We start from the raw sequence: 22,278 nt of genomic DNA on the forward strand, positions 1-22,278 counted from the left end.
GTACCCCCTCTATATAAGCAAGCTAAAGCCAAAGTTGTCAAGGAATTGGCCAATGCACCCTGTGTTGCGCTTACTACAGATGGATGGACAAACACTGAGTGTACAAAACATTAGGAACACCTTTCTAATATTGAGTTGCACCCCGCTTTTACCCTCAGAACAGCCTCAATTCGTCGGGGCATGGACTCTACAAGGTGTTGAAAGCGTTCCACAAGGATGTGGGCCCATGTTGACTCCAATGCTTCCCACAGTTATGTCAAGTTGGCTGGATGTCCTTTGGGTAGAGGACCATTCTTGATACACACGGGAAATTGTTGAGCGTGAAAAAAACAGCATCATTGCAGTTCTTGACACAAACCGGTGCGCCTGGTACCTACTATCATACCCCGTTCAAAGACACTTAAATATTTTGTCTTGCCCATTCACCCTCTGAATGGCACACATACAGTGGGTGAAAAAAGTATTTAGTCAGCCACCAATTGTGCAAGTTCTCCCACTTAAAAAGATGAGAGAGGCCTGTAATTTTCATCATAGGTACACGTCAACTATGACAGACAAAATGAGAAAAAAAAATCCAGAAAATCACATTGTAGGATTTTTAATGAATTTATTTGCAAATTATGGTGGAAAATAAGTATTTGGTCAAAAACAAAAGTTTCTCAATACTTTGTTATATACACCCTTTGTTGGCAATGACACAGGTCAAACGTTTTCTGTAAGTCTTCACAAGGTTTTCACACACTGTTGCTGGTATTTTGGCCCATTCCTCCATGCAGATCTCCTCTAGAGCAGTGATGTTTTGGGGCTGTCGCTGGGCAACACGGACTTTCAACTCCCTCCAAAGATTTTCTATGGGGTTGAGATCTGGAGACTGGCTAGGCCACTCCAGGACCTTGAAATACTTCTTACGAAGCCACTCCTTCGTTGCCCGGGCAGTGTGTTTGGGATCATTGTCATGCTGAAAGACCCAGCCACGTTACATCTTCAATGCCCTTGCTGATGGAAGGAGGTTTTCACTCAAAATCTCACGATACATGGCCCCATTCATTCTTTCCTTTACACGGATCAGTCGTCCTGGTCCCTTTGCAGAAAAACAGCCCCAAAGCATTATGTTTCCACCCCCATGCTTCACAGTAGGTATGGTGTTCTTTGGATGCAACTCAGCATTCTTTGTCCTCCAAATACGACGAGTTGAGTTTTTACCAAAAAGTTATATTTTGGTTTCATCTGACCATATGACATTCTCCCAATCCTCTTCTGGATCATCCAAATACACTCTAGCAAACTTCAGACGGGCCTGGACATGTACTGGCTTAAGCAGGGGGACACGTCTGGCACTGCAGGATTTGAGTCCCTGGCGGCGTAGTGTGTTACTGATGGTAGGCTTTGTTACTTTGATCCCAGCTCTCTGCAGGTCATTCACTAGGTCCCCCCGTGTGGTTCTGGGATTTTTGCTCACCGTTCTTGTGTTCATTTTGACCCCACGGGGTGAGATCTTGTGTGGAGCCCCAGATCGAGGGAGATTATCAGTGGTCTTGTATGTCTTCCATTTCCTAATAATTGCACCCACAGTTGATTTCTTCAAACCAAGCTGCTTACCTATTGCAGATTCAGTCTTCCCAGCCTGGTGCAGGTCTACAATTTTGTTTCTGGTGTCCTTTGACAGCTCTTTGGTCTTGGCCATAGTGGAGTTTGGAGTGTGGCTGTTTGAGGTTGTGGACAGGTGTCTTTTATACTGATAACAAGTTCAAACAGGTGCCATTAACACAGGTAACGAGTGGAGGACAGAGGAGCCTCTTAAAGAAGAAGTTACAGGTCTGTGAGAGCCAGAAATCTTGCTTGTTTGTAGGTGACCAAATACTTATTTTCCACCATCATTTGCAAATACATTCATAAAAAATCCTACAATGTGATTTTCTGGATTTTTTTTCTCAATTTGTCTGTCATAGTTGACGTGTACCTATGATGAAAATTACAGGCCTCTTTCATCTTTTTAAGTGGGAGAACTTGCACAATTGGTGGCTGACTAAATACTTTTTTCCCCCACTGTACACGATCAATGTCTCTATTGTCTCAAGGCTTAAAAATCCTTCTTTAACCTGTCTCCTCCCCTTCATCTACACTGATTGAAGTGGATTTAACAGGTGACATCAATTAGGGATCATAGCTTTCACCTGGATTCACCTGGTCAGTCTATGTCATGGAAAGAGCAGATGTTCATAATGTTTCGTACACTCAGTGTATATGGAAGTAGCTAACTGTTGGCATTTCATTTTCCCGCTTTACCGAAGCCGAACTGAACCGTGACCCCAAAACCGCAATATGTACCGAGCCGTGGGTTTGGTGAACCGTTAGACCCTTACTAAGGACCCTTCCTTACTTCCTTTAAAAGGGGCAATCAGCAGATGCTACATCTATTTTTGGACTCATAAATTAATGCTATGTGCCCATTGATTCTTGAAGAATATAACTTATAGATGCCTTATGAGCTTAGTTCAACTGTCGTACCCCATCAGAACCCAAAATATGAGCTTGTTTTACTCCAATGTTTGTAAACAAAGTAAATGTAAACAAACACGGTAAAGCCTCAAAACATGTTTAAAACTATCATTTTGATATCATGGATGGTCAGTCCTTGAAACCAATTTCTCCAGTCCCATCCCTCAGCTTTCTACCTAAATAGTGGCAGGGAGACGTTTTTTATTGTTTCAACTGCTGATTGGCCCTTTAATCAAGGCTTTAATGAAGTGGTGTCCCTCTCTGCTACCTGCTCTCTACGGTTTAAAAAGATAACGTTTTATATAAACTTTGTCTTTTTTGTTGTTGTCTAGTTTTCTGTTTGGGCCATCTGGCAGCGGGTGTGGTGACAGGTGCCTCGGAATCGGGGTCCCTGGCTGGCATACCGGCATCCATAAGCAGTTTCACATAAACCACTCCAAGTCAGGGCTCGGCTATTGTTAGACTTTTAAGTATGCATAGTGAATGCCTAAGTGTGTGTGTGTAGGTGATGGAGTGAAAAGGAAAGGGAGTGAGAAATGAAGTGAGAGAGAGAGATAAAGAGAAAGCGACTGAGTGGGGGAGGGAGAGGGAGAGAGCGGGAGATCGAGAGGGGGAGACCGAGAGGGGGAGACCGAGAGGGGGAGATAGAGGGAGACCGAGAGAGGGAGAGACCGAGAGAGGGAGAGACCGGGAGAGACCGAGAGAGGGAGAGAGAGAGAGGGGGAGAGAGAGAGAGACCGAGAGGGGGAGAGAGAGGGAGACAGAGAGGGGGGAGAGAGAGGGAGACCGAGAGGGGGGAGAGAGAGAGAGGGGGAGAGAGAGAGGGGGAGAGAGAGAGAGACCGAGAGGGGGAGAGAGAGGGAGACAGAGAGGGGGGAGAGAGAGGGAGACCGAGAGGGGGGAGAGAGAGAGGGGGAGAGAGAGGGAGAGAGAGAGAGGGGGAGAGAGAGAGAGACCGAGAGGGGGAGAGAGAGGGAGACAGAGAGGGGGGAGAGAGAGGGAGACCGAGAGGGGGGAGAGAGAGAGGGGGAGAGAGAGGGAGACCGAGAGAGGGAGAGAGAGGGAGACCGAGAAAGGGGGGAGACAGAGAGAAGGGGAGACTGGCACTGAACTGTAAACAACAGCAGAATGTAAACTGGGGAGAGAAATATCCACTAACTCAATTTAGGAATAAAAAGTGATCTAACAGCCCGTTTCCCTGCAGCGCCAGCATCCTGAAGATTAGAGAAAAGGAAGAGAGTGTGTCTCAAATGGTGCCATGTTCACTATATAGTGCACTACTTTTGACCAGAGCCCTTTGGGAACAGGTTGCCATTTGGAACGCAGCCAGAGAGACACGTAGAGCTCTCAGAGACTCCTGCATCATACCACTTAATTGAATGAATACCCCTCGGGGGATGGAGTCGTGAGACAGCCTCTATTGACTCATCAGGAAAACTGCTCGTCTTACCACAGCAGTCGCCTTTAGATCTCATGGCCGCAAAGGGAGGGCAGGGACACACACAGGGCTGTGGCAGACAGCACACTACCTACTGTTTCTCCAACAGAGCAGCATTGAATCATGTACTTTAATTAGCTAACAAACTTGGTTAACTTGACAACTTTACATTTATTAGTAATCACATCCAATAAAAGTGTCTCCACAAAGCAAAGAACAAAGTGGGCACCCCGACCCTAAAGTAACTCTGTAGCCAACACCCTCTAGGGACTTCTAAAAGACCATACAGAAGGTAGAAACAGGGATGTATTCATTATGCCGATTCTGTTGCCAAACGTTTCGTCAGTTGCAAAACGTTTCGCAACAGAAACCGTTTACTCCAAATGGAAAACGGGAGTTTCTATTGGACAAATTCAGGTAGGTCCCTCCCAGTTTCGTTCCGTTTGCTCAGTTTGATTCTGTTTGGTTCTTACACGGTAAACGGTTTCTGTTGCAAGACGTGATGAATACTCGCAGGATTATAGTGACTCAGTGTCAGCCACCCGTTACAGGTACACAGAGGTATCAACTATAAAGAGGGGACTTCTAAAGGAGCATACAGAGGTATGAATGAGTTACGGCAGGAAGGTTCTCTTACAGTGACTCTGTGGCGACAACCCTCTGGGCCAGGCCGTAGAGGGTCTCGCTGGCTGTCAGGACCACAAGCTGGCTGAGGTGGGGGCTGGGCACCTTCTCCTTTCTCTCCTCCACTGGACCACCGTGGACGCTGGAGCCGCCTTCCCCCAGAGACTCCTATAACCGGGGGACAGAGCGAGAGGATGGAAGAGTTAGCTTTGACAGAACACGGAAACAGAGAGAAGGACAGAAGCATCAAGCTCATCACCTTGCACTTTCACCACCCTGTGAAGTTCTTCATAACTTACTTAATCTGTAGCCTAATAAACTGCATGCTTTCCCGAATCTAGCGTATTTTGTTTTGTCGACATTTGGAAAGTTTACCGACAAATTTGCTGTTTCCATCAGGCCTGTCATTACATTTCTTTTTTCGAGAGCATAAAAAGTTTGGATGGAGACCTGGGTCGAGAGAGGCTTTCTTTGGATCCACTGTGGATTACAGGCTAATAGCACCACTGACATTAGCCAAGTGTCCAATTTAAAGCTAGAGTAGTGAGGTATGACTGAAGGCTATAACAGCCAGATATGAGAGTTGGCTGTACCACACAGAGCTCAAACACTGAGCTACAGCAGTGACATACAATTATTTATATCTAAGTATAACTGTATATCTAAGACTGAGTTCCAAATGGCACCCTATTCCCTATTTAGTACACTACTTTTGATCAGGGCCCATAGGGATCGGAGTCTCTGACCTCTAGATACTAGAGCTCTTTCTGACCTCATCGTCATATTGCATTAAACAGATAAAGACAAGAAAGATCAAGAAGTCAAGAAACTTCCTTCTCATCTTTCTCCTTTTGAACCATGAGGGAAAGAAACTACAGCCCTCACTTAATCTCTGATGTATGCAATATTATGTAGTCTTATGGAAATCACTGGGTCTATTTTTAACAGTAGAAGGGAGTAAGCTCTCAGCGGTATTCTAGAATAGTCTGTATTGATTCCGCTACTGTTTGACATGCACCAGCACATTTCACTCTCACACACTTTTCTGGCTTTTCTTTAGCTGTGAAATACAGAGGAAAATCAGCCAGCCCCACGGGCCACGTCCATTAATCACAACAATACAATCCAAACACTAGAAGACATAATTTTTCATAAAGGTTCTTCTGGGCTTGACAATGGATCATGCGGGTTGTCAAGCTGTGTGTGTGTTTGTGTGTGTGTGTGTGTGTGTATCCCTAAAACAACAGAAGCAGAGCAGCAGGGCCAAATCAATAGCAATCACATGCAGTAGGTAATGACCAAATGGAAAGCAATTAAACCTGTCCACCATCATCCACTTACATACATACAGGCTCCATACTCTCCTGGGGAGAAGAACCCTGTTATCTCAGGTTACCTAATACTAAATAGCAACATTCCAGTAACTTTCCCAAAAGTCCCATGTTTTCCAGCAATCCTGACTGTAGGATTCCGGATATTCTGCTTATTCCTTCCTGATCCCGAGAATGTTCCAACTGGGATTTATGGAAAACCTGGGAATTTACTGGAATATTGCAATTCTAATTATGAGGAACTGCTACCAAGTAGCAAGGCAAGCTCTATATGAATCAGTGAAAACATTGAAACATTCAAGAATTATGGAAAATGTGAAATTAAACCACTAATTCATTTCTCATAAATGGCTAAATTACCTTTAACTCATTGGTTAAGTAGCTAATTAGAAATTATGAATCATGAATGGGCTAGTAATTGGTAGGAAATACCACTTTGGGGCCTACTAGAGACAAATTAATTACCAATAAAGAGTTATGTGAGTTACCTTAGAAACCATTAATCAATGATAAGAGGGGCGGGTCTAAAGGATGTCAAAGAGTCCGATCAAAGAATCAGAGAATGTTCTGGCATTCAACATGCAGCATTTAACAGATTAGGATGTTCATATCACTGCAGAGGGAATATGACCATTCAGATGAAGTTCGGGGTAGGGTGAAGTTGCCCCTCGACGGTGATCTTGGGTTTAGCATTTTCCCCACAAAATTAAGGTTGAACTGGAGGAGGGGAATCTGATCCTAGATCTGTACCCACAGCGTGAAGCTCCTCATGGCAGCCACCTCTCGACATAACCAGATGTCAAAAACATTAAACTGATGCTTTGTAATGTGACAATGGTAGAAGGCTCGGTCACTTGCAATCTTCCCATGGTTAGATTTGTGAGTCAAATACCAATTTGATAATATCTTGGGATGCTAACTTTCCAAATCCCACCTACTCCTGTCTAGGGAACCATTAGATGATGCAAGATAGTAATTGGGGTGAGCAATACCTTCAAGGAGTAAAACCAAGAAATGATGTGCAGTAAACTGCATCATGGGTCCTTTCTGCAGCATAAACATGATTAACGTCCTGCACTGGTGGAGTTTATCCAGAAAACCTATTAGCCCCACACTCTATTCTGAGTACGGACATTACTCAAGATAAAATAAGCACTAAAGTAAAAGTAATTAAGGAACTGACAACTACCCCAAACCTCGGACCAAACCGTTTACCCTCACTTTGCGGAACACTAACAAGAAATATCGATTTGTTCTCAACTGAGACTTTTTGGCATTTGATTTTTTAAATCTTGTCAAGCTTTTCAAAGCTGTCTTGCTCTGGAAGCAAAGTAATCTATCAGTCCATCACAACAGACCGATTAAAGTCATTAGGTCAAAGTACAGTGCCTTCAGAAAGTATTCACACCCCTTGACTTTCCCACATTTTGTTGTGTTACAGCCTGAATTTAAAATGGATTAAATTGAGCTTTTTTTGTAGCTGGCCTACACACAATACCCAATTATGTCAAAGTGGAAAGAATGTATTCAAAATGAAAAGCTGAAATGTCGTGAGTCAATAAGTATTCAACCCCTTTGTTATGGCAAGCCTAAATAAGTTCAAGAGTAAAACTGTGCTTAACTTGTCACATAATAAGTTGCAAGGACCCACTCTGTATGCAATAATAGTGTTTAACATGATTTTTGAATGACTGCCTCTGTAAGGTCCCTCAGTCGAGCATTGAATTTCAAACACAGGTTCAACCACAATGCCTTGCAAAGAAGGGCACCTATTGGTAGAAGAAAGAAAAAAAGGAGACAATGAATATCCATTTGAGCATGGTGAAGTTATTAATTACACTTTGGATGGTGTATCAATACACCCAGTCACTACAAAGATACAGGTGAAATAAAAAAAAAAAGATACAGGCATCCTTCCTAACTCAGTTTCCAGAGGAAGGAAACCGCTCAGGGATTTCACCATGTGGCCAATGGTGACTTTAAAACAGCTACAGAGTCTAATGGCTGTGATAGGAGAAAACTGAGGATGGATCAACAACATTGTAGTTAATCCACAATACTAACCTAAATGACAGATTGAAAAGAAGGAAGCCTGTACAGAATACAAATAAGGCACTAAATTAATACTGCAAATAATGTGGCAAAGCAATTAACTTTTAGTTCTGAATACAAAGTGTTATGTTTGGGGCAAATCCAATCCAACACATTACTGAGTCCACTCTCCATATTTTCAAGCATAGTGGTGGCTGCATCATGTTATGGGTATGCTTGTAATCGTTAAGGACTAGGAAGTTTTTCAGGATAAAAAAGAAACAGAATGGAGCTAAGCAAAGGCAAAATCCTAGAGGAAAACCTGGTTCAGTCTGCTTTCCACCAGACACTGGGAGATGAAGTTTAGCAGGACAATAACATAAAACACAATGCCAAACCTACACTGGAGTTGCTTACCAAGAAGACAGTGAATGTTCCTGAGTGGCCGAGCTACAGTTTTGACTTAAATCTACTTGAAAATCTATGGCAAGACCTGAAAATTGTTGTCTAGCAATGATGAACAACCAATTTGACAGAGCTTGATGAATTTTGAAAAGAATAATGGGAAAATGTTGCTCAATCCAGGTGTGGAAAGCTCTTAGAGACTTACCCAGAAAGACTCACAGCTGCAATCGCTGCCAAAGGTGTTTCTACAAAGTATTGACTGAGGGGTGTGAATACTTATGTAAATGAGATATTTCTGTATTTCATTTTCAATAAATTTGCAAACATTTCTAAAAACATGTTTTCACTTTGTCATTATGGGCTATTGTGTGTAGATGAATGAGAAAACGAATATATTTAATCAATGTTGAATTCAGGCTGTACCACAACAAAATGTGAAATAAGTCAATAGGTATGAATACTTTCTGAAGGCACTGAATAATAATTTTTAAAAAACGATGTCGTCAAGATCAAATGTATTGATGGTGTATATATAAGGAAAGCCTCCGTCTCAATAGGACTTGTGTCAGTTTCATCAGAACATGGTGATACTGTCCTAATATGGACACTGTACAAATTCAAGTCTATTGCGGATGAAAAGGCGGTTTCCTATTTAAATCAACAAAAAGAGCACGCCATGTCCTTTTATTAACCATGCTCCACAGGTGTAAACAATCACTTTATAGAAAGAGGAAAATAAAATGTTCCCCCTGAAGACTACAGAGAAAAAATATGTTTCTCTTCACATTGCTCATAACTCCACATGGTTTCTTCCTGTGGATTTAACACGGTATGAAAATCCTGACCGACCCCCATAAAAATAGAGAGAACAGTTTGTAATTCTTATCTTGTTTTAAGTCCAGTTTTCGAAGGGAAAGATAATGTTGTTTCCTAATGGTGGGAAGCTTTTGGGTTCACACTGTAGCACATTAATAAAAAAAACTACCTGTTATAGTAAAAACTTGAGGTAAATAAGTTAATCTATCTTAAATTAATAATTGTTTCACTTTAATATCACAATCTTTGCTACAGCGATACATGCTGTTGCCAATCCATTAAAGATGTATTAGTAATAAATGACTATTACATGTTCAATAAGACATGCATTAGCTGTTGAATAGATGAAACGACATTAACATAATCGTCTACCGGTGCCCTTTGGGCATCTTGAATATTTACAGTAACCGTAGGGCCTACATGGATAACACACCAGAAAACATTAAATCAAATCAAGAAGATATTTGTTGAGAAAACAGCTTGCATTAAAGGAATTCACAGCTGGATACATACTAATCAGATATATGCAGACTGAAATCTTATTTTGTTCTATTTCCAAAACAAATACAAAAGATAAATGGGATTAAAAAGTGTATTATTTTATTTGAAGGATTTTAAACATCCCCACTTGATTGCGTTGTTCCTGGAGTGTGTGTGTGTTTGTGCAAGTAAGTAATGATTCACATTAAAATCATCATAAGTTCCTGGCCCCTCAGTATTTTTTTGAATTCTTTGAAAAAGTAATTTTTTTCATTTCACTTCACCAATTTTGACTATTTTGTGTATGTCCATTACATGAAATCCAAATAAAAATCAATTTAACTTACAGGTTGTAATGCAACAAAACAGGAAAAACGCCAAGGGGAATGAATACTTTTGCAAGGCACTGTATCATGTGTGTGTGCGTACGTACGTGCAAGTAGAAACAACATGTAGCCTGGCGGGTAGGAGCGTTGGGCCAGTAACCGAAAGGTTGCTGGATCGAATCCCCAAGCCACCAAGGCAAAAATCTGTCGTTCTGCCCCTGAGCAAGGCAGCTAGATTCAACAAATGTATGGCCTTAAGTTTTTAGGGAGCAACTTTTCATCCACTGACATGAGACATTCTCCACATCGTTTTATTCTGTTGGTGTTAGTGTATCAGGCTTTCTCTTGCCAGAAAGCTGAGGGGGAACAGACTTTCCTATATACAATAGTTTATATCAGGAGAGAAATCATTGAGTTGACTTATTGACATCGTACAGCTGGCTTCTGGTATTTTGGAAGATACTTATCCAGAGTCGTAGTTTCCATTGTGGCGAAATCCTACACGGAGCCTTCAACTGCGCTGCCACTTCAAGAGCAAGTTTTTAAGTCGATAGCCGGTGTTAACGCTCTAGGTCGTGTTTGGAATCTGTTGGGACCGCTCCTGTCATTGATCGCATGGATTAGTAGCAACAGTGTTGCAGAGCTTTGACAATCAAACCAACAGTTGTATTGGACGGACAAACGAGAACAACTGCAAGCCTGAAGTCAACAGCTAAGACGCCCCTCTCTCTCTCTCACCCTAATTTTCCCTCTCTCGCTCCGTTGCTTTAGACACTGCAGCACAGTTTCTATTTTTTCACTGTGCACCCTTTGATGTTCTGTGTTGCTGGACTATTATTGCCACTCCTGACTTTGTTTTTATTTTATTTTTTACATTTGTGTTCAAAGGAGTGCATTTGAGATTGTTTATTATTTTTGATTATTGATTGGACTGGATAGTTTTTTTGTGGGACTATTGTGATTTGGCCAAGGATACCAAATCCCCTGTAGCTAAGTTGGTACAGCATGAGGCTTGCAACGCCAGGGTTGTGGGTTCGTTTCCCACGGGGGGCTAGTATGAAAAATGTATGCACTCACTAACTGTAAGTCGCTCTGGATAAGAGCGTCTGCTAAATGACTAAAATGTAAAAAATGTAAAATGATACTTGGGACATTTTAAGACCTTTATCTTTACCCCCATCTAACAATACCGCTACACAATTACTGTACTGTTTGAGAGACATCCAAAAATGGCTCTTTTGCCTGAATGTGGCTGTATATCTACTGTAGGGCCTTATGTACTTTACATAGATTTTCCTCTCATGGCGACTACTGCTCTCAGTTTGATATACTGTGTTATTGGCCATAAGGAAGTTTACAGACCATATTATTATGGATATTTCTGTTTATTTCGAGGTACCAAGTCAACTTTAGGTGTGCTGTCCATGAGAGTGCACTCTTGCGGAGATTGGAATAACTGTAGGCTACAGTAGTAGCCTACATTTTGGAGTAATTTAGTTTTTCCTAACTCAATACCAGCTGCCAGAGTAGTTATACCGTAGCATCACTGTATGTTGCTAATCTGTTTATCCAGACATGCTAACACAACACTGCGTTGCAATTCCACTGGCTGCTGCCTTGGAAGGCATTCATTCAACCTGCATAAGCCTGCGCAATTATGCAAAATCCACAATGGTTGAGATATTGTTTGGGTGATTAAAAAGAGAAATCTGAAACATTTCGGGGTGAATCCTCAAAAGAAAATCTGAGCGGAGGAAGAAAAGACAGAGAATAGAATTTTGGTGAGTGTTGAATAAATATAGGCTGAGCCAATGTGCTTGGGAAAGGTTTGCATCCATTCCATTATGACACAGGCATGATTTCTAGCTTCCATCAAAACTGAGCAGAGCATCCAAGAGGAGGGAAATGAAGATTAAATAAAGTGAAAAACCAGTTGAAGAGCCCCGTGGCTGAATCCTATAACTGTAGCTAAAAACAGAGGCACTCACAGCAAGAATAACTCAATTTCTAAAAGCATATCCTCTGAAGAATTAATCTCTTAAGTTCAATAGATGCTTAAAGAGACAAAAGTACAGCTCATTAGTGATGGGGGAAAAAATAGATAGTTACATATCGCAATATTATTTTGGGTGATAATATATCGATACTTAGCATTAGCTAGGTAGCGTTAGCTAGTGCTAGTCAGCTGTACCTGCGCCAAAACTCCGGTATTTTTAATCCTATAGCTTTTTAAATAGTGAGCCAACGTGTTTTCGGCACTTTTATTTCCATGACTGATCAAAACTTGTTTTTATTATGGCTCTCTCGTCTCTCTGCAGCAGACATAGTGTGAGCAATATTTTTAGAACGTAAAATCGCAATAAAATCACAGTATCAAATCGCAATATATATAGAATCATGAGAATCGCAATACATATCGTATCAACACTTAAATGTATCGTGATAATATCTTATTGTGAGGTCCCTGGCAATTCCCAGCCCTACAGCTCATGTGGGCTGCTTCCTTGCTGGAACTAATGCACATTACCTCTAAACTTCTGTCAACTTCATAGAGTTCAAGAGATTTGAGGGATTAAAGGCACAATCTGGGATTGGTACATCCATTTTCAGACTTTAAAATTAAATATATACAGTATATAGCCAATGATTTTTGAAGTCTATAACTTATAAATGCCTTATAAGATTAGTTCAACTGTCTTACCCCATTAAGCACAAAATATAAGCTGGTTTTACTCCATTGTTTGTGATTAATGTAACTGTGGTGTCAATTCACCAGCCACAAATGTGGAGGAGTGCCCGCTTTTAATCCCAGCTCGTCCCTTTAAAATCACATTTCCTTTACGGAACAGGAGGATGTGATGTTACAGTGAATGAATTGATACAGTGTGGTTATGAATTCCCACGCTATGAAATGTATTTTTCCCTTTCAAAGACACCTGTCGCCCGACACACTTCATCCATTTCTCACAGTGCTGCTACGCCCATTTAGGAAAGCCAAGAACATTGTGCGATGGGTCCACTGACACTCGGGGTAAACATTATGCAGAGTGAGAACAAGGACATTAGGGAGGGAGGAACCAGACGACCCTATGGGATAACTTTGTCACAGTGATACTGTGACTCTTCTCTGATGCAGCCACTCATAAAGTCCCATGTAGCTCAGTTGGTAGAGCATGGCGTTTGTTATGCCAGGGTTGTGGGTTCGTTTCCCACAGGGGAACAGTATAAATAAATAAAAATAATAATAATAATGTATGCACTCTGGATAAGATCGTCTGCTAATAGACTAAAATGTAAATGTAAAGAGTGCCTAAAGACAGACAGTGGCATCAAAAGCAATCTGCTTGAAAACAGTAGCTAAGAAATAGTACACAGGAGAGTGTTATTGACGCAGACTGCCGTCAGAAGGGGGTACAGAGACCACCTTTGACCAGTCACTTACACGTCTTACATTGAAGAGATCTAGAACAGTAACTATTTTAAATAGATCAAATACGTTTTATTATGTATACCATAGTAGCTTACTGTATGTTAAACGCTCAAATACATTATATAAAAGTATTGGTGTAACAGAAATAACTTTGAGATTGCACTTAATGCATCTTACATACATGACTGTATTTTACCAACAAATGAAAAGGGGACCATGGCGCTCTCCCAGAAGCTTGGCTGGTGTGTAAAACCCGTGAATTCAGACAAACAAAAGGTGTGATGGCTCTGCACTTAAAAAAGATGTTGCATAAAGCTTACTTCATTTTTCAAGCATAACAAAATCCAAAAATAAAGAGTGAACGCCATGAGGGTAAGTTATTTTAAATGCAAGCTCAGTCACTCAGGGTTCCTGTTTTTTTCAGGTCAGACCAATTAAATCAATAACTAATCAATGCCTAATCAATACCTAATACTGCTTCCCTTCCACTACAGAAACTCACATGTACTTCCTCAATTGTATTTCACTTCAAATAAACTGAAAGTTCTCCAGAGCAGTTCATTATTATTTATTTTTTACGAATTTAGATAGCAAACCAGTGGGGGAAAATCCTATTCTGTGGAGTCTATTGAAAGCTCAGTTTTATCTGAGTGAAAGCAATAAAAGGGCAAAAGGGAGGATGGAAGAGAGAAAAATTATAATTCATTTAATTGTAAACGCACAACACTTTAATTATGTGTTGGTTGTAGAATCAAAGTGGTGCTTGAGGTAATGAATCATTTCAAGACATCAGACTGAATCTCATGAGGAGACCCATAGGTCTTTTACTGGGAGAATACACTTCCAGGGGTAGAATCTGTTTAGAATTATACCAATTTCATAGTACCAGAACATTCAAGTCCATATCAATAACTCACAGTAAGGAAGACACCACACTTGAAAAAGTGTCTGAGCAGATTCTAGGTCTTCATGGTAAGCACATTTTTGACAATGTGACACACAAAGAACCACTTATGACTGCCATTTCGAGCAACCTAATAAACAGCCCTTTTTGCATGAAAACCCATTAGACTCAACTGTAATGGGTCACTGAAGTGGTGACGGGGGGCTTTTCACACCTTCCATGGAGAAATGACTAATGCTGACAACATCTCCACACTAATTCACTGGTTAACCTGATTTCACTTTACTGAGAACTGAGTAATCACAGCTCCACTAATGCTGTTCTGATTAGGGTTGTTACAGTGACCGTATAACCGCCACACCGGTGGTCAAGAGTTGTGACCGCAGTCAAATTCCACTAAGTCATGGTAACTAGGCTTCTCCAAGCTCTGATGCTGCTGCTGGTCATTAGTAGCCTACCAAACTTGCTAACTGCCTGGTACTCAGCACTCTATTGCCCCTCTAATCACTCTGACATCAATGCAAATGTTTTCAAAAATCAAATCAAACACTTCATGAGAGCCCATGAGCTCATGTTGCGCAACATTTCTATAGGCTATGCAATTGACTGAGAAAACAGAGTTTTGATGGCCTCTTAAAAAGCGGAGGATCCCATCAGCTTTCTATAGGCTAGGCCTGCTATATTTATTTCTCAACTTTCCTAATATTAAGGACATTGCTTTGCTTTACAACAGGAGTATAGCCTACCTGGCTGGCATGAAAATGAACCACAGGAAAAGCGTCCTCCATTAGTTTTTTAAGTGCATAGATTACATGTCTTTTTTTCCCCATGTCCCTGTTCCGAGACAGGGGCATGATAGCCATTCTAAATTAAAACTAATTTCACACATATATTATTTAGTATATGTAAAGACAACATTAAATTAAGAATAGTCTGATGGGATACAATATTAGCTTATCACTTGTGAATGATGTATTATCACTTGTGAATGATGCCCACTTGTGAATGATGTGTGCATTAAGGCAAGAAAAAGTGCAGACTTTTTCAAATCATAGTCACACACACACCTCATGTAGCCTAGCCCATATCACAACTAAAGTGGCCAAATATTGACTTAAAGTTAAGCACATTAATCCGCTTTACAACCGGTGTAGAGCCTAACTGGAATACATAGTGAGTTTCAAGTTTGGGGAAGATAATTTTCACCATAAAAATGCACCTTTATAATAAAGCATTATATGCATAATCGCATTTGTGGTCACTTTTGAGAAGTGTTTTCCTGCTAAGTGATTGCATTTTGGAACATTTGCGTTTATAGCCTACTGCTGTGTGCTCATTGCTGCGCTTATAATGTGAAGAAATAGCCTAATAGTTTATCAAAATGTTAAGCTAAACGTTCTGATCCGTTGCATCAGCCTCATTGCTTTTGAACTTTTTTTGATGCGAGTGGTTGTATTAATTTGGGATCTACCGCATCCCACAACTGTCCCAGAGTATGTTTGGAATATTTATTTCTCGCACAGAAGGACAAGTTGACCAATAGAATAGGTCAACTTTTGTACTATGGGGGATAGTAGATTGACATAGGCTAGTGCTTTTGCCGGTCGTTAGGCCTACTCATCTTGTTGGCTGACAAACAGTAGGCTACATTTGGACAGTTCTTCTAAAATCTTCAATATGCACCTCGGAATTTGATTAGAGGGACACACATAATTGAGTCCCGATGTGTCTGTCTTCACTTGTAGCCTAGTTCTTAGCTGAGATGCCTGTGAGAAGGGCCCAATCATGTGACGAGCATTGGCTAATAAGAATTTAGGTATATGAGAGTTAGTGAGAGGTGCTTCAGAGCACGGCAACCAGGAGAAGGGAATTACTCACTCACTCACTCACTCTCACTCAGGGCTCGAGAGCACAGGCACGCAGCGCCACACAAACTAACTCATCGTCTTTGTTCCTGTGCCATGCTCTGCGCTGACAGACAGACAGAGCTATCAGTCAACAGGTCCCCTGTCCCCTCGTCCAGACCCCCATCTGGCTGTCACTACGGTTTAGCCGGGAACTCAACATGCCCAGTCCCTAATGAAGCTTGATTAACTTCTACAGCAGCACACACAGCCAGGTGGTGTTTGGTACCAGTCCCAAAAATGTTACTCTTCATTTACTATCATAGGTATATTTAGCCTGGTCCCAGATCTGTTTGTACTCTTGCCTACTCTATTGTCAAGCCAAATAATTAGCATTGTAATTCCATAAGAAGATGGCAGAAGAGAAGAAACAGACTGGCACCCAGGCTAGGTTACATTACCAAACAGACTGGCACCCAGGCTAGGTTACATTACAAAACAGACTGGTACCCAGGACAGGTAACATTACCAAACAGACTGACACCCAGGCTAGGTTACATTACCATGAATGGTGCAAATGAGGTAGGCCGTGTCCGAATACCCGTACTTGCATTCTAAATAGTAGGCATTTTAATGAGGGAAATAAGTATTTGACCCCTCTGCAAAACATGACTTAGTACTTGGTGGCAAAACCCTTGTTGGCAATCACAGAGGTCAGACATTTCTTGTAGTTGGCCACCAGGTTTGCACACATCTCAGGAGGGATTTTGTCCCACCCTCTTTGCAGATCTTCTCCAAGTCATTAAGGTTTCGAGGCTGACGTTTGGCAACTCAAACCTTCAGCTCCCTCCACAAATTTTCTATGGGATTAAGGTCTGGAGACTGGCTAGGCCACTCCAGGACCTTAATGTGCTTCTTCTTGAGCCACTCCTTTGTTGCCTTGGCCTTGTGTTTTGGGTCATTGTCATGCTGGAATACCTATCCACAACCCATTTTCAATGCCCTGGCTGAGGGAAGGAGGTTCTCACCCAAGATTTGACGGTACATGGTCCCGTCCATCGTCCCTTTGATGCAGTGAAGTTGTCCTGTCCTCTTAGTAGAAAAACACCCCCAAAGCATAATGTTTCCACCTCCATGTTTGACGGTGGGGATGGTGTTCTTGGGGTCATAGGCAGCATTCCTCCTCCTCCAAACACGGCGAGTTGAGTTGATGCCAAAGAGCTCCATTTTGGTCTCATCTGACCACAACACTTTCACCCAGTTCTCCTCTGAATCATTCAGATGTTCATTGGCAAACTGCAGACGGGCATGTATATGTGCTTTCTTGAACAGGGGGACCTTGCGGGCGCTGCAGGATTTCAGTCCTTCACGGCGTAGTGTGTTACCAATTGTTTTCTTGGTGACTATGGTCCCAGCTTCCTTGAGATCATTGACAAGATCCTCCCGTGTAGTTCTGGGCTGATTCCTCACCGTTCTCATGATCATTGCAACTCCACGAGGTGAGATCTTGCATGGAGCCCCAGGCCGAGGGAGATTGACAGTTATTTTGTGTTTCTTCCATTTGCGAATAATCGCACCAACTGTTGTCACCTTCTCACCAAGCTGCTTGGCGATGGTCTTGTAGCCCATTCCAGCCTTGTGTAGGTCTACAATCTTGTCCCTGACATCCTTGGAGAGCTCTTTGGTCTTGGCCATGGTGGAGAGTTTGGAATCTGATTGATTGATTGCTTCTGTGGACAGGTGTCTTTTATACAGGTAACAAACTGAGATTAGGGGCACTCCCTTTAAGAGTGTGCTCCTAATCTCAGCTCGTTACCTGTATAAAAGACACCTGGGAGCCAGAAATCTTTCTGATTGAGTGGGGGTCAAATACTTATTTCCCTAATTAAAATGCAAATCAATTATAACATTTTTGACATGCGTTTTTCTGGATTTTTATGTTGTTATTCTGTCTCTCACTGTTCAAATAAACCTACCATTCAAATTATAGACTGATCATTTCTTTGTCAAATACTTTTTTCCCTCACTGTAAGTGGCTCGGGGAACAAAACATAGACATTTTGGGTCCATGGCCAGAAAACTCCCCAGACCTTAATCCCATTGAGAATTTGTGGTCGATCCTCAAGAGGCGGGTGGACAAACAAAAACCCACAAATTCGGACAAACTCCAAGCATTGATGATGCAAGAATGGGCTGCCATCAGTCAGGATGTGGCCCAGCAGTTAATTGACAGCATGCCAGGGCGGATTGCAGAGGTCTTGAAAAAGAAGGGTCAACACTGCAAATATTGACTCTTTGCATAAACTTAATGTAATTGTCAATAAAAGCCTTTGACACTTATGGAATGCTTGTAATTATACTTCAGTATACCATAGTAACATCTGACAAATATATCTCATAATACTGAAGCAGCGAACTTTGTGAAGGCCAATACTTGTGTCATTCTCAAAACTTTTGACTACGACTGTACATCACTAACATAGAAAACTTACTGATCAGAGTTGACACAAACAGATATCAGTAAGGACAGTGGAATTTTTTTTATTTCACCTTTATTTAACCAGGTAAACCAGTTGAGAACAAGTTCTCATTTACAACTGCGACCTGGCCAAGATAAAGCAAAGCAGTGCGATAAAAACAACAACACAGAGTTACATATGGGGTAAAACAAAACAAAGTCAAAAATACAACAGAAATACATATATATACAGTGTGTGCAAATGTAGCAAGTTATGGAGGTAAGGCAATAAATAGGCTATAGTGCAAAATAATTACAATTAGTATTAACACTGGAATGATAGATGTGCAAGAGATGATGTGCAAATAGAGATACTGGGGTACAAATGAGCAAAATAAATAACAATATAGGGATGAGGTAGTTGGGCGGGCTAATTTCAGATGGGCTGTGTACAGGTGCAGTGATCGGTAAGGTGCTCTGACAACTGATGCTTAAAGTTAGTGAGGGAGATAAGTGTCTCCAGCTTCAGAGATTTTTGCAATTTGTTCCAGTCATTGGCAGCAGAGAACTGGAAGGAATGGCGGCCAAAGGAGGTGTTGGCTTTGGGGATGACCAGTGAGATATACCTGCTGGAGCGCAGACTACGGGTGGGTGTTGCTATGGTGACCAATGAGCTAAGATAAGGCGGGGATTTGCCTAGCAGTGATTTATAGATGGCCTGGAGCCAGTGGGTTTGGCGACGAACATGTAGTGAGGACCAGCCAACAAGAGCGTACAGGTCACAGTGGTGGGTAGTATATGGGGCTTTGGAGACAAAACGGATGGCACTGTGATAGACTACATCCAATTTGCTGAGTAGAGTGTTGGAGGCTATTTTGTAAATGACATCGCCGAAGTCAAGGATCGGTAGGATAGTCAGTTTTACGAGGGCATGTTTGGCAGCATGAGTGAAGGAGGCTTTGTTGCGAAATAGGAAACCGATTCTAGATTTAACTTTGGATTGGAGATTCTTAATGTGAGTCTGGAAGGAGAGTTTACAGTCTAACCAGACACCTAGATATTTGTAGTTGTCCACATACTCTAGGTCAGACCCGTCGAGAGTAGTGATTCTAGTCGGGTGGGCGGGTGCAAGCAGCGTTCGGTTGAAGAGCATGCATTTAGTTTTACTAGTGTTTAAGAGCAGTTGGAGGCTACTGAAGGAGTGTTGTATGGCATTGAAGCTCGTTTGGAGGTTTGTTAACACAGTGTCCAATGAAGGGCCAGATGTATACAAAATGGTGTCGTCTGCGTAGAGGTGGATCTGAGAGTCACCAGCAGCAAGAGCGACGTCATTGATATACACAGAGAAAAGAGTCGGCCCAAGAATTGAACCCTGTGGCACCCCCATAGAGACTGCCATAGGTCCAGACTTAAGCCTCCAGTACTTTGTGGTGACATAGTAATTCCCAACATATTTCAGACGAGGCCAAACTATAATTTAACGTGATGCAAGTACTTAACCCTGCGATCGTAATATTTATCTTCATGATTGTAGACAATTAACAGAGTGAGGCTGAAAATAGCAATAGATGGACTATGACATCAGCCTTGGAACATGCAGACAGTTCAGGATCTGGCCATTATCTTTGGAGAACGATCTAGCTTGATTTTGGGTTTCCATTTTAATCATCGAAGGCCAAGCTGAAACGTCTATCTAACTGCGAAACAGGAATTCTCATATGGTCTCCCATCCACAGAGACGTGGTTATAGAAAACCCAAATAGAAACCGCCATTTGCAATCTGAGAGCCCACAGATTCTTCATGCTTTTAAACCACAAGTGATGTAGTATCATGAGGGCTTTATGACCCAAACCGCTCTCCCAAGTGGATGAGACATACATGTGGTATTGTTCTGTATCCAGGCATCAGCATCAAAGTCCGGGGAGCTTATCTAGCTGCACTTGATTATTAGAAATTACTTCCCAGTGCAAACAAAACTAATAAGACGACTGACTGCCCTGGTTAGGATCGGAACAGCCATCTAGCTGTCATAGCACTGACTTGTTCCAATAAACAGAGGTAAAAAAACAAATCTGATTATATATGTATCTGGATCCACTGAGCTCACAAATGTATCTGTTGATGGTAAGATCAAAGCTGGACAGCCAGTACATATTATTTTTTTCTGCTTCTTTGAAAAGTGTCCTTAATGAGAAGAGGTTGAGGTGGAGAGAGAGAGAAGAGGGAGTGAGAGAGAGAGGAAGAAAGAGAGAGAGAGAGAGAGAGAGAGAGAGAGAGAAGAGAGAGAAGAGAGAGAGTTGTTCTGTTCTAGAGCTACCACTTAAAAGGAATGGCACACGGACATGGACACATACAAGAAAGCCCGCTACGACCTCTGATGAGACATCAAACATGCAAAAGGAAAATGTAAATAGGAGGAAGGTGGAATCTTATTACACTACACTGGCTCTGATGCGCGTCATATGTGGCAGGGCTTGCAGACAATAATGGATTACAAAGGGAAACGCAGCTGTGAGTTTCCCAGTGATGCAGAACTCCCAAACAAGCTAAATGCCTTTTATGCTCGCTTCGAGAAATACAAAACTGTGTCTTGCATGAAAGCCCCTGTTTTTCCAGATGACTGTGTGATCTCGCTCTCTGTGGCTGATGTGAGCAAAACTTTTAAAACAGGTTAACAATCACAAGGCCGCCGGGCCAGACGGAATACCAGGGCGCGTTCTCAAAGCATGCCTAGACCAGCTGGCAAGTGTCTTCACTGACATTTTTTCCTCTCTCCTTGTCCCAGTCTGTAATCCCAACTTGTTTCAAACTGACCACCATTGTCCCTGTTCCCAAGAGCTCCAAGGTAACCTGCCTAAATGACTATCACCCTGTGCTTTGAAAGGCTGGTCATGGCTCACATCAACAACATCATCCCAGACCCACTCCAATTCGCATACCGCCCCAACAGATCCACAGATGACGCAATCTTAATTGCACTTCACACTGCTCTCTCCCACCTGGACAAGAGGGGAAATAACTATGTGAGAATGCTGTTCATAGACTACAGCTCAGTGTTTAACACCATAATCCCCTTCAAACTCAACAGCAAGCTAGGGACCCTGGGACAGAACACCTCCCTCTGCAAGTGGATCCTGGACTTCCTGACGTGCCGACCCCAGGAGGTAAGGGTAGATAACAACAACTCTGCCACGCTGACCCTCAACACGGGGTGCCCCTCAGGGGTGTGTGCTTTGCCTGTACTCCCTGTTCACCCATGACTGCGTGGCCGTGCACAACTCCAACACCATTATCAAGTTTGCTGACGACGCAACGTTTGTAGGTCTGATCACCAACGGTGACGAGAGCCTACAGGGAGGAGGTCAGAGACTTACCAGTGTGGTGCCAAGACAACAACCTCTCCATCAACATCAGTAAGACCAAGGAGCTGATCGTGGACTATAGGAGAAAGAGGAGAGAGCCGCTCCCATCCACATTGACAGCGCTGTAGTGGAGCGGGTCAAGAGCTGCAAGATCCTTGGTATTGCAAATGCACTGCCTTCGACCGCAAGGCGCTACAGAGGGTGGTGCGGATAGCCCAGTACATCACTGGGGCCGAGCTCCCTGCCATCCAGGACCTCTATATCAGGCTGTGTCAGAGGAAAGGCAGAGAAATTGCCAAAGACTGCTAAATAGCCAGACTGCTAAATAG

At 42.2% G+C, this 22,278-nt stretch overlaps 1 protein-coding gene across 2 annotated transcripts in view; it reads right to left on the bottom strand.

Annotated features, from left to right (window-relative positions):
- The window catches only part of LOC311132398 (syndetin-like), a 214,882-nt gene that overhangs the window by 21,110 nt on the left and 171,494 nt on the right, over positions 1-22,278 (bottom strand). For both annotated transcript variants that reach the window (XM_084165674.1, XM_084165673.1), the window contains one exon: positions 4,575-4,729. In XM_084165674.1, the coding sequence (XP_084021800.1) occupies positions 4,575-4,729 (155 nt within the window). The remainder of the gene's footprint in view (positions 1-4,574; positions 4,730-22,278) is intronic.

The sequence above is a fragment of the Coregonus lavaretus genome (genome assembly GCF_964263955.1).
Source record: "Coregonus lavaretus genome assembly, chromosome: 7".
NCBI lineage: Eukaryota > Metazoa > Chordata > Actinopteri > Salmoniformes > Salmonidae > Coregonus > Coregonus lavaretus.